We start from the raw sequence: 14,453 nt of genomic DNA on the forward strand, positions 1-14,453 counted from the left end.
ATTTAGACTCAATGACAGTATATAAATTGATTTCTTATTTATTTATTTATTTTTGTTTAAAGTATATCAATTTAAATGTCTCATAATTATCTAATAATTTGGACATTTAATCTCAGAATTATGCCACTGTTTCTTTTAATGTGTATGAGTTACTTTGATTTTTGGAGTTTGATATTTTTCTTATAGTTTTTTGAAATACAGACATCTGTTTCCACATCTCACTGAGAGAAGATGTGAGAGAATCTTCCTTCTCATCTATCCCATTCCTTCACTCACTCTCCCCCTCTCTCCCCTGATTTCCATCTAAACACATGACGCTACAGAGATCATAGAAACCACTGTTCTTAATCAGAGTTAATGACAAGGCAACTGTTCATGTTTGATGTCGTTTGACTGTAAAGGGTGTGTAATTTCTCAGTGTCTTCATGCAAATTACCGTATGTCCCAAAAGGTGTTAATTCGGCTTGATCAATACAAATTCAAATTGTTAGTTCCTGTCTCCATTTTGGTGGATTTTTGTCTTGGTCTGAAGTACTTCAGGAAATCTTGCAAGAAGTTTGGGGCGATTCTGTACCAGAAAGCCTGTAGTGTGGTGTGTGTCTCTACACTCCATACTATGTATTTTCTAAGGTCAGGTATGCATCTTTTACCCTTAGATTCATCTTTGAGATGTCTTGTATTGATTTGATATCTTTGAATTGGCTATGTAATGTAATTGGCATAATACATGTTTACCTGACTGATAATGAATTGTTACATTTGATTTTATTCTGTTTTACTCTCTGTAATTATTGACTGATTGTAGATCACGTTGTATCCTTGTGACAGACGTCAGGTTAGTAACAGACTAAAGTTCAGTTGAGATGGAGCACAGGGCACACCAATTGTATCTTTAGAGATCTGGCTAACACTTGGTATTAGTTCAAGTGTACTTAGATTGTAAGGGCTTAAAGGGAATTTCCATTTATATCAACTGGATGTTGTTCGACCAACCTTAATAGGGTGAGCCCAAGCTCTGTTTAATGTAATATTACTCTAGCTAAGTGTACATGGGGAAACCATGGCATGACCGAACCAAAGCTACTTTCAGGGAAAGTAATGTTGGTTGGCTTATATCTATAGTAGTGGTCGTTACCTCTGACTAGAAATAATGTTGCTTTATTCAAGTGTGTATAAATCTAAGGGGGCTTAATAAAAGTGCTTTTAGAATGAGCAAGCATAGGAGCGGCCGTCTAAAATATTAGTCAATTACCTCTGTCTAATAACCAAGACTGATGAGAATGTGACCATAAAATACGCTAACGAAGCGATAAAGAAGCGATATCTTAGAGCGACATGAGCTCCCGAATGAATGAGTACAATAATATTAAAGAATATATAGAATAATCAGATGTCTAGATAAATTATCCTATAAATTATCATTAAAAATTGGCATTCTTACTCAAATGCAAGGTCATAATAAAATGGAGTCAGATTTGAATTTAACATAAATTTAATAACTTTACATTTTAAAATGCAGGAAACCTTCATCCACCACTGGATACCTCCGTTGGGCAAATCGTGTGGACCTTTCAACTTAGTACCTCATAATTTTGACCTTCTGTATCATAATTCTGACTAAATTTAGCAAAGCATGACCTTTTTTTTTCTTATATGGTGAAAATGTGCTTCCTTGGATTGATAGTCGACTCAAAAGGTTGTTTACAACAGTATTTATTACTTTAATTACCAAACTATTACACATCCCAAAAGAACTCAAGTCATCCTAGTGACTTGAACCAGAAAGTTTTTTGTGACCAGTTATTTTTTTGGAATTATGAGTGAGTCGTTACAATAAAGATTTAAAATCTGTTATTACAATCTGGGGCAGAATCTGAGCTAGCAACAGTAATTGTGCTGCATAAACTATATTCAGAAGCAAAGCACTGGTTGTTCTGTAAAGCCTTAGTAATTAGCTGCCATTTCTGGACACTGGAGAGAACAGAGCTGACGTAATAGTCTCAGAAGGCACTTCACAGTCTTGTTAAGTCTAGATCTTTAAAATGAATCAGTGCATCTTTTTTTGTGCCCAGGATGATTATATACTCTTTTCATTTTTGGATGCAAATTGCAAACTAAAAGGTGCGTTTATGCATTACCATAAAAATAAATAAATAAAATACAAAAAGGAATAGCCAATCAGTATTCTCTCCAAAAGAATATTTAAAAAAAAAAACAACTACTGGAAGTTATATTTTTTAAATGGCTTTTATTAAGCAAAAGATCATAATCAAAGCCTACTGCAAACCTAAATGGAAAATAAAGTACCATAAACACAGGTAAAGTGTTTACCTGCACAGGTGGCACAAGTCGAGTGGCACTTTTCACATGCTCGTCGGTGCCCATTATAATAGGTGCCAGGTTCACAGCTCAGCTGACACTTATTCCCCTGTAGACTAGCAGGAAGACAGAGGGAGAGACAGAATGGAAGAGGGAATTATTCAAAGGGGTTCAATGCTGAGACTGAGCCACAAGACACAAAGTTATTTCTTTCACACTTATTCTTAACGTCATGGTTTAAAAACTGTGAGGTGAGCCTCCATAGGGGGCGCCAGAGCATATCAGGGGAAAAAGAATAGTGAATTTACAAAGTAAAATCCCCTGAAAATGAATATTATCAGTGTTGGTGTGCAAAATAATTATAATGGTGACAGCAGGTGGAGCTTAAAAACTAAATATTTAGGCATTGGCTCTCATCCAGGGGCCCGGGACCCACTAGGGGCCTCAGCAAACTTCCAAGTCTGCGACACGATGACTTAAAATTATTTTAAATAAGACAAACAAGCAATAAAATAAGCTAAAACCTTAACAAAAATCAAGACTGTAAACTGGCTTTATATTTTTGATTGCATCTACAAATCCCATTTCAAGAACCAGGATTCCCGAGGTCTTGGAGAACCTTGATTTATGAGGACATTTGAAAAGTTCGATTAATAAATTTATAGTATAAAAAGTATTTTCTCTAGTTATATCAAGCTCAAAAATATTTTATTATATTTTGGGTAGAAACTGCTATTTGTGAGTAAATAATAATAATAATAATAATAAACCTTTAAATCACAAATGACTGGAACAATCATGCAAATTAAATGGTGTCAAGATGTAAACACTCAAGAAAATTCAGTTATCATTTTAATGAATTATTTAAAAAAAAAAATCCCTTATGGAATGTCCGTGTGGCTTAGACTTTTATTCATTGTTTTTATTAATTTGATTAAATGAACATATTCAGTTGCCAGTTTCAACATTTCAAAAATAAATGGTTGCTAAAATAACACCTATAATATGTGAGGAAATACCTCTCAAAATGTTTTTTTAAATCAAAATTTTTAGAAAATAGTGCTAGTTTTTTTCCCCCATAGGAAAGGGCTACCATCTAAGCTCATACCATCTAGACTAATAAAGTTTCCCCAAAACAGCAATGAATGACTAGCCATATGAATAATAACAAAGACTGTAATTGCAACCTTAAACAGAGAAACTGCGGGCAGAAAAATTCATCTCATCTGCGCTCTTGCCTTGCCATTCTCCTTCATACCTTCCATAGTCTAAACAAGTCTAAAAAGATCAACAACGACGGATTTAAGTCCAAATGAGTGGGCGAAAAACCTTTACGTATATTCAGAGAATATTTCAAAGCCATTCACAGAACAGCTGCTGCGCATTACGCCAGATTTTGTGCCATGACCTGTTTTTCTTTTCTCTCTCTGTTTTTTCCACCTCTTAATCGAACGTTAGAGAGGAGTAGGAAAAACCCAGGCCAAATTGCTCACTAGAGACAGTATTTCAACATACATCTGAACCCAAAAGCTACACTGTGTGTAACAGGATGTTTCCAGTGATAATTCAGCATTTAGCCAGCGTGGCTTTATTTTGAAATCTCAACGTAGACCATAGGAAAGTATCACAAATTTTAGTCCAAGATTCTGATTGCATTTCACATACTGGCCCAAAAAAACCTGTAGGAGGTGGAATACTGTATTTCCTATGGGCTGAATTACCTGAGACCGGTCTGGCATTCTGTGCAGATGTTTGCAGACATGCATTTCTTACAATTCTCTCTGCATTTCCGGCACATGGTGGAGTCTGCGAGAGAACAGCCACATGAGGTCTTAAATTCAACAGCTAATCAGTATGTGGAGTTTTCTGGAGCGAGATGAAGTGTGACTTGCCCAGGTCCAGGTAGAAGCCGTCAGGACAGGAGCTGACGCAGTTGTTTCCTCCCTCCATTAGGTACAGACCCGGGCGGCAGGCTGAGCACTGATCGCTGCGGCTGCCCATGCAAGACTCGCAGAGCGGAGAGCACTTCTTACAGCGCTTCTTATCATCCCGGAAAAAGCCAGTCGGACACTCAGGTACACACATCCTGAGAGACAGATAGACGGAGGTGGAAAGAGAAATGTAGAGAGACAGACACAGACAGGAAGAGCCACATGAGACCAGAAAAATCAACATCTGGCAGCCGTGAAGAAAGACTTTCACCAGGAAACAAAGGCAAAAGTCAGGGTCTGAGAAAGCCATCAGCTCCAGATTTGAGAACGGCTTGGTTAACCGGGATGCTGGAGAACTCAAAATCTACAGGTCCTTCTCAAAAAATTTGCATATTGTGAAAAAGTACATTATTTTCCATAATGTAATGATAAAAATTAAACTTTCATATATTTTAGATTCATTGCACACCAACTGAAATATTTCAGTTTTTTTTATGTTTTAATACTGATGATTTTGGCATACAGCTCATGAAAACCCAAAATTCCTATCTCAAAAAATTAGCATATCATGGAAAGGTTCTCTAAACAAGCTATTAACCTAATCATCTGAATCAACTAATTAACTCTAAACACCTGCAAAAGATTCCTGAGGCTTTTTAAAAACTCCCAGCCTGGTTCATTACTCAAAACCGCAATCATGGGTAAGACTGCCGACCTGACTGCTGTCCAGAAGGCCATCATTGACACCCTCAAGCGAGAGGGTAAGACACAGAAAGAAATTTCTGAACGAATAGGCTGTTCCCAGAGTGCTGTATCAAGGCACCTCAGTGGGAAGTCTGTGGGAAGGAAAAAGTGTGGCAAAAAAAACGCTGCACAACGAGAAGAGGTGACCGGACCCTGAGGAAGATTGTGGAGAAGGACCGATTCCAGACCTTGGGGGACCTGCGGAAGCAGTGGACTGAGTCTGGAGTAGAAACATCCAGAGCCACCGTGCACAGGCGTGTGCTTTTGAGCCAGAAACAGCGGCAGAAGCGCCTGACCTGGGCTACAGAGAAGCAGCACTGGACTGTTGCTCAGTGGTCCAAAGTACTTTTTTCGGATGAAAGCAAATTTTGCATGTCATTCGGAAATCAAGGTGCCAGAGTCTGGAGGAAGACTGGGGAGAAGGAAATGCCAAAATGCCTGAAGTCCAGTGTCAAGTACCCACAGTCAGTGATGGTCTGGGGTGCCATGTCAGCTGCTGGTGTTGGTCCACTGTGTTTTATCAAGGGCAGGGTCAATGCAGCTAGCTATCAGGAGATTTTGGAGCACTTCATGCTTCCATCTGCTGAAAAGCTTTATGGAGATGAAGATTTCGTTTTTCAGCACGACCTGGCACCTGCTCACAGTGCCAAAACCACTGGTAAATGGTTTACTGACCATGGTATTACTGTGCTCAATTGGCCTGCCAACTCTCCTGACCTGAACCCCATAGAGAATCTGTGGGATATTGTGAAGAGAAACTTGAGAGACGCAAGACCCAACACTCTGGATGATCTTAAGGCCGCTATCGAAGCATCCTGGGCCTCCATAACACCTCAGCAGTGCCACAGGCTGATTGCCTCCATGCCACGCCGCATTGAAGCAGTCATTTCTGCAAAAGGATTCCCGACCAAGTAATGAGTGCATAACTGAACATAATTATTTGAAGGTTGACTTTTTTTGTATTAAAAACACTTTTCTTTTATTGGTCGGATGAAATATGCTAATTTTTTGAGATAGGAATTTTGGGTTTCCATGAGCTGTATGCCAAAATCATCAGTATTAAAACAATAAAAGACCTGAAATATTTCAGTTGGTGTGCAATGAATCTAAAATATATGAAAGTTTCATTTTTATCATTACATTATGGAAAATAATGAACTTTTTCACAATATGCTAATTTTTTGAGAAGGACCTGTATAAATATATTTATGAAAGTTGCATTAATATAATTACATTATGGAAAACACACACACACACACACACACACACACACACACACACACACACACACACACACACACACAGAGTGTCTGGATAGATATGAGATGTTAGCAGGGGCACACAGACACACAGCTGTTCTCAGCATGTGCTTTGGTGTTTTATAGGAGTTAATTAATCTTTTGACTACAAGTCAAAACATTTTCAATAATAATAATAAAAATAAAAAAAAACAATACAAAATAAGAGTACTTTCAGTAATACAACCTTTCTGTAAATGCATTAAAAACTTTCTCAATTCTTTAGAAGCTCTAATTATGTTATGCAATACACATGCTTCATATTGGGTTCTTCACTCTGTAGGGAGTTTATTTTGCAGTAATGACTGACTGGCTGTATATTACCCAGTTCATTATAAGTTTACATACCAGACAAATGAATACATGGATATTCAATACTGGTTTGAGTTTCACACCAAAGTTATGTGGGTCAATGACAAATGTACCAAGCTCTTAATAATGTACTCATGTATTCATGCTGCTCTCATGCACTACTGTTCAAAAGTTTGGGATCTGTAAGATCAGGGTTTGTACACATTTTCCATGACTTTTGAAACAATATCCATGACCTAATGTTTCATTATTTTACAATAAGAATAAAAATCCGTTCAAATGATCATAGCATATGTAACTAAAATCAATGACTATTAATGCTATTGTTTGCATTCTTGTTTTAGTAATAAGTACAAGCTGCATTATTACTCCACACAGAGAACATATCACATCACTGAATATTATCATGTAGCCTAACTCAGTTAAAATCAGGACCTGAATTTCGTTTTGGAAACTTTTCTCTTTCACAACTGTTAACATTCGCTTAAGAAAAAAACAGACAGTGCTTATAAGGATACTTGCTAGCATGGCCATTTTAACGTCATTTTGTGTGTATTTTTGCCACTTAAACAAGCTTTTAACAAGCTGCGCCTTGCATTTCAGCCCGAGTCCGACGGGCCCTGACTTATTTATGGCTTAGGGACAATTTTCAGGTCATAGCGCAGACGCGGGCCGGGCATTGGGCTTGTTTTAGGCTCCCTCCTTAATTTTATATTTTAGATATCCATCAATTATTATGGTGATGAAAAGGACTTGAGCACTGGTGGAAACAACACAAGACCTACCGCAACTGTCAAGAGCGGCTCGACTGTGATAAGTGTCCAGCATCAGCAGCGAGTGCTGGAACAGTTCAGCATTAAAGCGCACGCAATAAAGCTTGCGCCAAAACCCCAGCAAGGGGTAATTACCATGATGAATGTGTCAGAGCCAGGGGAAATAGTATATTCGCTGAGTTTCGGTTCATTTTTGTGAAGCGCTTCTGCTCATGAACGAGACGGCAGAAAGCGCACACTGTTTTTTTTAAAAAACAAAAAAACAAAACAAAACAATGTATGCCGATATTGTGAGCACACACAAATAAAAAGCAGACCATTTACAGTCTAGAATGATGTATTACTCTTAGCTTTATGAGCAAAAAATGACGGTTGTTTCCACTGTTATACGGAAAAAAAAATGCAAGTGATTGTGTTGGCGACTTCAAGTCCTACAAAGCGCTTTAGCTTCCACTCTCCGCACAAACGATTGGATATGCGCCTAATATAGCACACATTTATATAGTTTAACGTTTAAACTAACACTGTGATATGCTTTTTTAAGTATTTTATATATAGATTTTATCTTAGTCAAGTGGTGATGATTTGAGAATGCTAAATTGATCAAGTTTGCCGCTGGCTGCTTGGTCGTTAGGCTACTTCAAAAATAACAACTTGAATTTAACAAACACAAAATGTTTCAAATATATTTCTAAATTAACTTAATAAAGAAATGAAAATAAATATAACCACTTTGCCATTAAAAATAAAACTGAACTATTTTAATGGCTACAACAGCAGCTGTGTAATGGGGAAGAGAGACAGAGAAAAAAGACATGGGCTACAGTTGGACTCGGGCCGGTAATTCTGATAAGCTGTTGGACAAGGGCCAGACTCTGGCATATGTTTGAGGCCCGTTCAGGGCTCTACTGAGCTTGTTTGGGACCAAACTCAAGTTGGTACTAGCAAGGCGGCTTTATATACGCACAAGCGCACTTTGGATGTGACTGCGGAGCGCCTCTGGAGCGTGCGAGTACCGAATGGCTTAAAAAGACGTGCAAATAAATAATACATTGACTATGCAACAATGACCCGATTAGGCAAGTAACAATTCTGTTAACTGTACTGAAACACAGCTCTTTAGTGCAGATGAGATGCAACGATGTGAAGCTGTTTTAAGAGAGAAGACGAGGTACAGCTGAATCAGTCACGCTCTTTTCAAATGACTGATTTGATCTCATAGTCTGTGTGGATTTATTTACTCATTTAACCTACATGCTATACTCTATTGAATAAATGTGTGAATATCTATCATTTTAAAGTCAAAAGCTGCGGGAATGAGTAAAACTATGCAATATACTGTAGCCTATGTGCAGTCCCGCACCGAAATTCAGGACCTGATTAAACATAATTCTATTATATAGAGATTTGCGAAATAGATTTCCATGCCCTTTCCAAAACTTTCTGCGTTTATGGTTCTGGGTTATTGATTTTTCCAAAACTTTTTTGGTGTTTTAAAATGGTGTGTTTTTTCCAGGTTTTTCATGACCCTAAGAACCCTGTAAGATTCTTTCTCATTTATTTCATAAAAAAATATTATTACAATTTAAAATAACTGTTTTCTATTGTAATATATTTTAAAATGTAATTTTTACATTTTCAGTACTCCAGTCTTCATGAGGATTTGATTTCTTATGATCATCAATGTTGAAAACAGTTGTGCTGCTTTATATTTTTGTGGAAACGTGATACAATTCAATATCACCATTCAAAAGAACAGCAATTCTTTGAAAAGGAAATCTTTTGTAGCATTTTAAATGTTATAATTATAAAAGTCACTTAAAATGAATTTAATGCATCTTTGCTAAATAAAAGTATTAATGTAATATAAAAATTGCACTGCCCCCAAACATTTGAAAAGTAGTTGATAATTAAAAAAAAAAAAAAATTTCTCATACAAAGTTCAAATTTAATGACTATAAATGTCTTACATCTTATAATGTGAATAAATATTGATTAAATATATGTTCCAGGTTAAGAATATTTTAAGCACACATTTATATTTTTACAAATGTTATTTAATTATTACATCATTCTTTATTATTAAATCAATTAATACATTAATTCTAGTTCAATCTGAACTAACCCTGTCATGTCATAAAATATGGAATTTAATATCAGATATTTTAAGACACCTGTTGACCTCTACACAAAGGATCTGCACAGATATGTGAAATCATTTAATTTTTTATTTTTGTTTCATGCAAATGTGTGCACATCGGTTCTACCACATGAGATGCATTTTTAATATTTGCTTCTATAAGTTAATGCATCCCCCCAAAAAAACAAAAAAAACAATGGGCATTATGTTATATATAAAAAGTTTATAAAAAGTAGTTTAAATTACAAACACACACACACACACACCAATCAAGTATAGTTATTAAGATGTACTGATGTTATGAAAAGCTGTGTACCTGGTGTTGTTCTTGAACTTGAGGAAATAGTGGAGGCAAGTGATGCACTGCTGGGGCCCTGGACCCTCACAGCCATTCTCACCACACTCAGGGTGGCACGAGCCATGTGAGAAAACAGAAACTGATCAGTTTCCACAGTGATGGAATATCCACAATACAGATGCACAATATAATTACGAGTACTTACCCACATACTCCTCACTGTACTCATCATCAGGCTGAGGCTCCGCCAGTGAGCGGGGCTTGTCATTGCGGAACGAGTACGGATGCACCGAGGTGCCATAAAGTACCAGAGACCACTCTTTCAGCTTGCCTGAAATTAATCACAAGTCAGTCGATGTGCAATAAAATTAAACCCTCATTTATACAACTAATATTTCTCAGCCTGATGGTTATTCACTAGTATGCCAGTATCAGTACTTAAACTAAACAAAGACTGATGAAATTAAAGTAGGATTAAATAATTTATGATTAATATAATTTTTTATAGTTAATTATATATAATTTAAAATCATTCCGTCAAATATAATACAAACAAAGATTGTTTTGGGTTCTGCAGATACAATTCCTTAGTTTTATATATGAAATATGAAGAAAAAAAGTTTCTTAGGCTCACCCAGGCTGTATTTATTTGATCAAATAAACTGTGAGAAACAGTAGTTTTATGAAATATTACAAGATGTACTCAAAACTTGATTTCTAATGTTTATATTCTATAAAACAAAATGCTGTGTCGCATTGCTGCCACACAAATATTTCTCCACTCTATGTCGTAGTAATGAGATGTTATGCTAAAACAATATATTTTCTCATAATAATGAGATGTTACACAGTAAATCTAGAGATGCACTGATCGACTGGCCCGGGACCGGAATTAGTCGTTTTTCTGGCAAGATTCGGCAGATTCTGAACCGGTCTGTTTTGACGTCAAGTGAGAGAGAATATTACTTGCCCGACCATATAAGAAGCCTGATTAAAACATCAATAACAAAAATAATTAGGGAAGCACTGAAACTGGGGCCAGCAAACATTTTTGCGCAAGAACGATTGTGATTTTATTGCATTCAGTGTAAACTGTGACTGATAATGTATTTATGTCATGCAAATGAGGCTTTTTTAAATAATATATGATATAGATATAGGTAAGTAACATTACAAGAAAATTGGAATCTGCAAAAATCAGTATCGGCAGGTCACACCTACAAAAATAAATAAAGGAAATCGGAATCGGCCAAGAAATTTGCAATCGGTGCATCTCTGTGTTTTTTTTTTTTTTTTTTTTTTTTAAATGACATCTCATTATTTTTAAAGAAAATACTAGGAAATGAGTCATTAAAACAATGTATTTTCTTGTAATAACATATGCCATAAAAGCGACATGGTTTTCCTATAATAACTAGATATTACATCATTAAAACAATATATTTTGTATGTGACCTGACAACAGGGGAAATAGACGTCACATCCAGCTTCGATATTCTGCCTGCATTATTGTCAATGGACGATTGCCAACGTTGACAAAAAAATTGGTTCAACTTGAAATGTCACACATCAATTAATTAATTTTAATCACACTACCTGATCTGTGAAAATGTAATCATTGTAATCACCGCAATCAATGTTGCTAATGTGGTAGTTTTAACAGCGGTACACAACACAACCCAAAAGTTTATATATATATATGTGAAAACACCTCTGTGTAAGACCATGTGGTGTTTTCAAAGGTGAAGGAATAGCTGAAGTAACAGCTAGTGTGTTTTGCTTGGAGAAAGTACCTGGTGCTTTCTGGCTCCTGAGTTGGGAAGGAGAATCATAGATCTCTAGTATCCAGTCTCCAGCAGCTTTCTCTCCCCAGCAGTGAGTTGTCATGAATTCCCAGTTCTTAAAGCCCTCCATTGAGTGATCAAACAGTCTGCAGTAACAATAAACAGATGCTACATAACAAGCACAAAATGCACTTAAAAATACTGCACCAAATCAGTGGAAATTCTTCCACTGAAATTCACCAGGGAGAAAGAACAAACCACAATGTAGTAATTCTATCAAAGTAGCCATTTACTGAAGATAGTGCATGGTCTGTATATTGTACCTATTGGCGAGCAGCTGTGACTTTGTCCCTGATGGTGATGTTAGGTTGATTGACAGGTCTCCTCGTCGCGGGTGCGTAATTGTTATACGCACAACCACATGCTCCAGATAAATAACGTGATGGTTTGCATTATCCGTGCAGCCTGTTGCCTTGTATACCGAACGAACGACATGCTCTGGACGGATGGTTCTACGGGAAACAAATTTCATTTATTATGACTTATATAACAATAGAATTGTGACCTGCTGTTGGATGTTGCATATACCTGATTTGTTTATCAGCATTCTCCACACAGATGTGTTGTGGGGGAACCTGTTTCCAGTGCTCCGCCTCTTTCACCATGGCTTCTGCGTCCATCAGCCCGAAGCCATACAGGTGACTGACTGTAAGAATATTTACAACTTAACTGTTCAACAAAAAAATAACAATATGCACACAGATTTAGAGTTACTATGAACACCAAAATTACCATCAATCATGATGCAGATCAGTGCTATTTTATTATCATTGAAATTACAGGTTTTTAAAATATTTTGAACTCATTTTTATTTTTACAATTTTCATTTCATTTGATTTCTTTTTTAGTTGTAGATAATTTAGTACATTGTTAAACTAAATGAAAATAAGAAATGATGTCTTGGCAACTAGATTATAAACATTTTTATATAACCCCCCCGCCATCTTATTTCAGTTAATGTTTAACCCTTAAAGACCTAGAACATTTTTGGGGCACCTGACATGCCTGCACTTGTCTTTGCTTTTTAAGACCTATTCTAGCAGTCAGCATCAAGTGTGATAAATCATTATAAACAGGAGAACTTGAAGTTTCAGTCTAGCTAATTTAATACCCCAATTTTCCTTTTGTTTTCTCTAAGAATTAAATGGATTTCCAGATTTTTAAGAAAAACGCAAGCAACAATATGGTGTTTTTTTACTTTGTATTCAAACAGAAACTCCTGAAGTTTGGATTCTTTTCTTTAGAAAGTTGTATCAGGGTGTTTTACACTTCCAAATAAAAATTTACAGTTACAGCCATTTATTACAATATTGTTATAGGTTTTAATGATAAAACACAGTAAAAAAAGTTACTTTTTGTTCAGAGAAATATATTTTCAATCTGAGTATGAACAACAACACGTTCAGCTAATAGTGAAAACAACTGCACAAATTGTCTTCTGCAACAAAAATACAAACAATGCAAATGATTCACAAACTACACACAAAATGAGTGAGAAATATACTGAGTGGAACAGAAAAAAATAGTGAAAATGATCATTTTGAACTATATAAGAATTACTTATATAATATACATAATGTAAATGGATTGATCCGCTGGCTGTACCAAAGTCCATTTCAAGGAAAGTCTGTTCACTCGGCCACCATACTTGCAACACCTCCATGCAGCTCAAACAAGACCAAGTCCTATCTAAATGAATGGGGGAATCCTGAAATCTCGAAAACTGCTTGCTGAACTTGCAATTAAATTACATATTTCAAATCAGCAACAAAATCTGAATTGAACTGCCCCATGAATGTTGTGTTTTATGCTCAAACAGCATTTAAAAAGCTTATTTTTCAAGCTAGACCTGTCAATGTACATGCGCAGTTCTAGCAGGCTTATGACTGTGCATGCACATTGGTCCAACCTCAGGTTTCTATGGGAACCGGAGCTTCTAACAGCTGCTGCAGTGATGCAATGACTTTACCAATCAACGATTGGCTCTTTCATTTAGAAGGCGGGACTATCCAGCCATATTGCGTGTTGCAGTGTCTCCCATTCATAAGTATAGGAGTGAACCGTCTTTGTATTTCTACAGTCTTTGGTTGTACTCCGCATCAGAATAGATTTAACCGGGACCAGGATAAATTCCAGTGCTTATCTGATATGTACCGCTGTTTCATTCTTGTTTTTGGTTCTTGTTTTTAGAAACTGGTCAACTGATAGAGATTTGGGACTTTATATCATTTTTGGATTTTGGATCATCTTTATTGTTGTTATGCTCATGTGACATTTCCGTGCTATGCAATCGCGAAAGCCTAAACTGCCTTTTTGGGCTTGAACGGTCAAATACACCCACTTATGTGTCGAAAAGCCCATCTTTGAGAGTATCCTCATAAATACACTCTTTGTGTCTCAAGTGAACGTAAACAGTTGAGAAAGAAAACGCATACATGTCAGTTTATTAGATCTGTGCATTCAGTCTTAAAGTGACAGCAGCCTAATATACCTGCTGCTGTCTGTGTCATTAATGTTAATCAAACAATAAAAAAAGAGGGAAAATCTCTTGCTGCTCTCGACTGAATAACTTGTGTAATTTTAATAGGGATAAATCTATATTTAATTTACAAAGAGAAGACTGTGCATTGTTTTTTTTGTACATAACATACTATTTAATTAGTACTTTATTTCTAGTGCTTGAAGTTTTTCATGTACGTCTATTTCATTTGTGTCCTTGTTCTGCTGTAGGTTTTAATCCTATTGCTTGTAATTAGTTTCTTTGCTCTTATTTTATCACTGACTGTTTATTTGT

General features: G+C 36.2%; 2 protein-coding genes across 5 annotated transcripts in view; both read right to left on the reverse strand.

Moving 5' to 3' along the window:
• LOC109053914 (disintegrin and metalloproteinase domain-containing protein 9) overlaps window positions 1-14,453 on the reverse strand; it is a 1,168,157-nt gene that overhangs the window by 1,097,349 nt on the left and 56,355 nt on the right. The window lies entirely within an intron of this gene.
• Window positions 1-14,453, reverse strand: part of LOC109053363 (proprotein convertase subtilisin/kexin type 5-like) — a 59,161-nt gene that overhangs the window by 21,437 nt on the left and 23,271 nt on the right. For all 3 annotated transcript variants that reach the window (XM_042730091.1, XM_042730092.1, XM_042730093.1), the window contains exons 11-18: window positions 12,188-12,305; window positions 11,923-12,111; window positions 11,609-11,745; window positions 10,021-10,146; window positions 9,834-9,936; window positions 4,212-4,405; window positions 4,041-4,125; window positions 2,332-2,435 (exon numbers count right to left, since the gene is read on the reverse strand). In XM_042730091.1, the coding sequence (XP_042586025.1) occupies window positions 2,332-2,435; window positions 4,041-4,125; window positions 4,212-4,405; window positions 9,834-9,936; window positions 10,021-10,146; window positions 11,609-11,745; window positions 11,923-12,111; window positions 12,188-12,305 (1,056 nt within the window). The remainder of the gene's footprint in view (window positions 1-2,331; window positions 2,436-4,040; window positions 4,126-4,211; window positions 4,406-9,833; window positions 9,937-10,020; window positions 10,147-11,608; window positions 11,746-11,922; window positions 12,112-12,187; window positions 12,306-14,453) is intronic.

The sequence above is a fragment of the Cyprinus carpio genome, chromosome B8 (genome assembly GCF_018340385.1).
Source record: "Cyprinus carpio isolate SPL01 chromosome B8, ASM1834038v1, whole genome shotgun sequence".
Classification (NCBI taxonomy): Eukaryota; Metazoa; Chordata; class Actinopteri; order Cypriniformes; family Cyprinidae; genus Cyprinus; species Cyprinus carpio.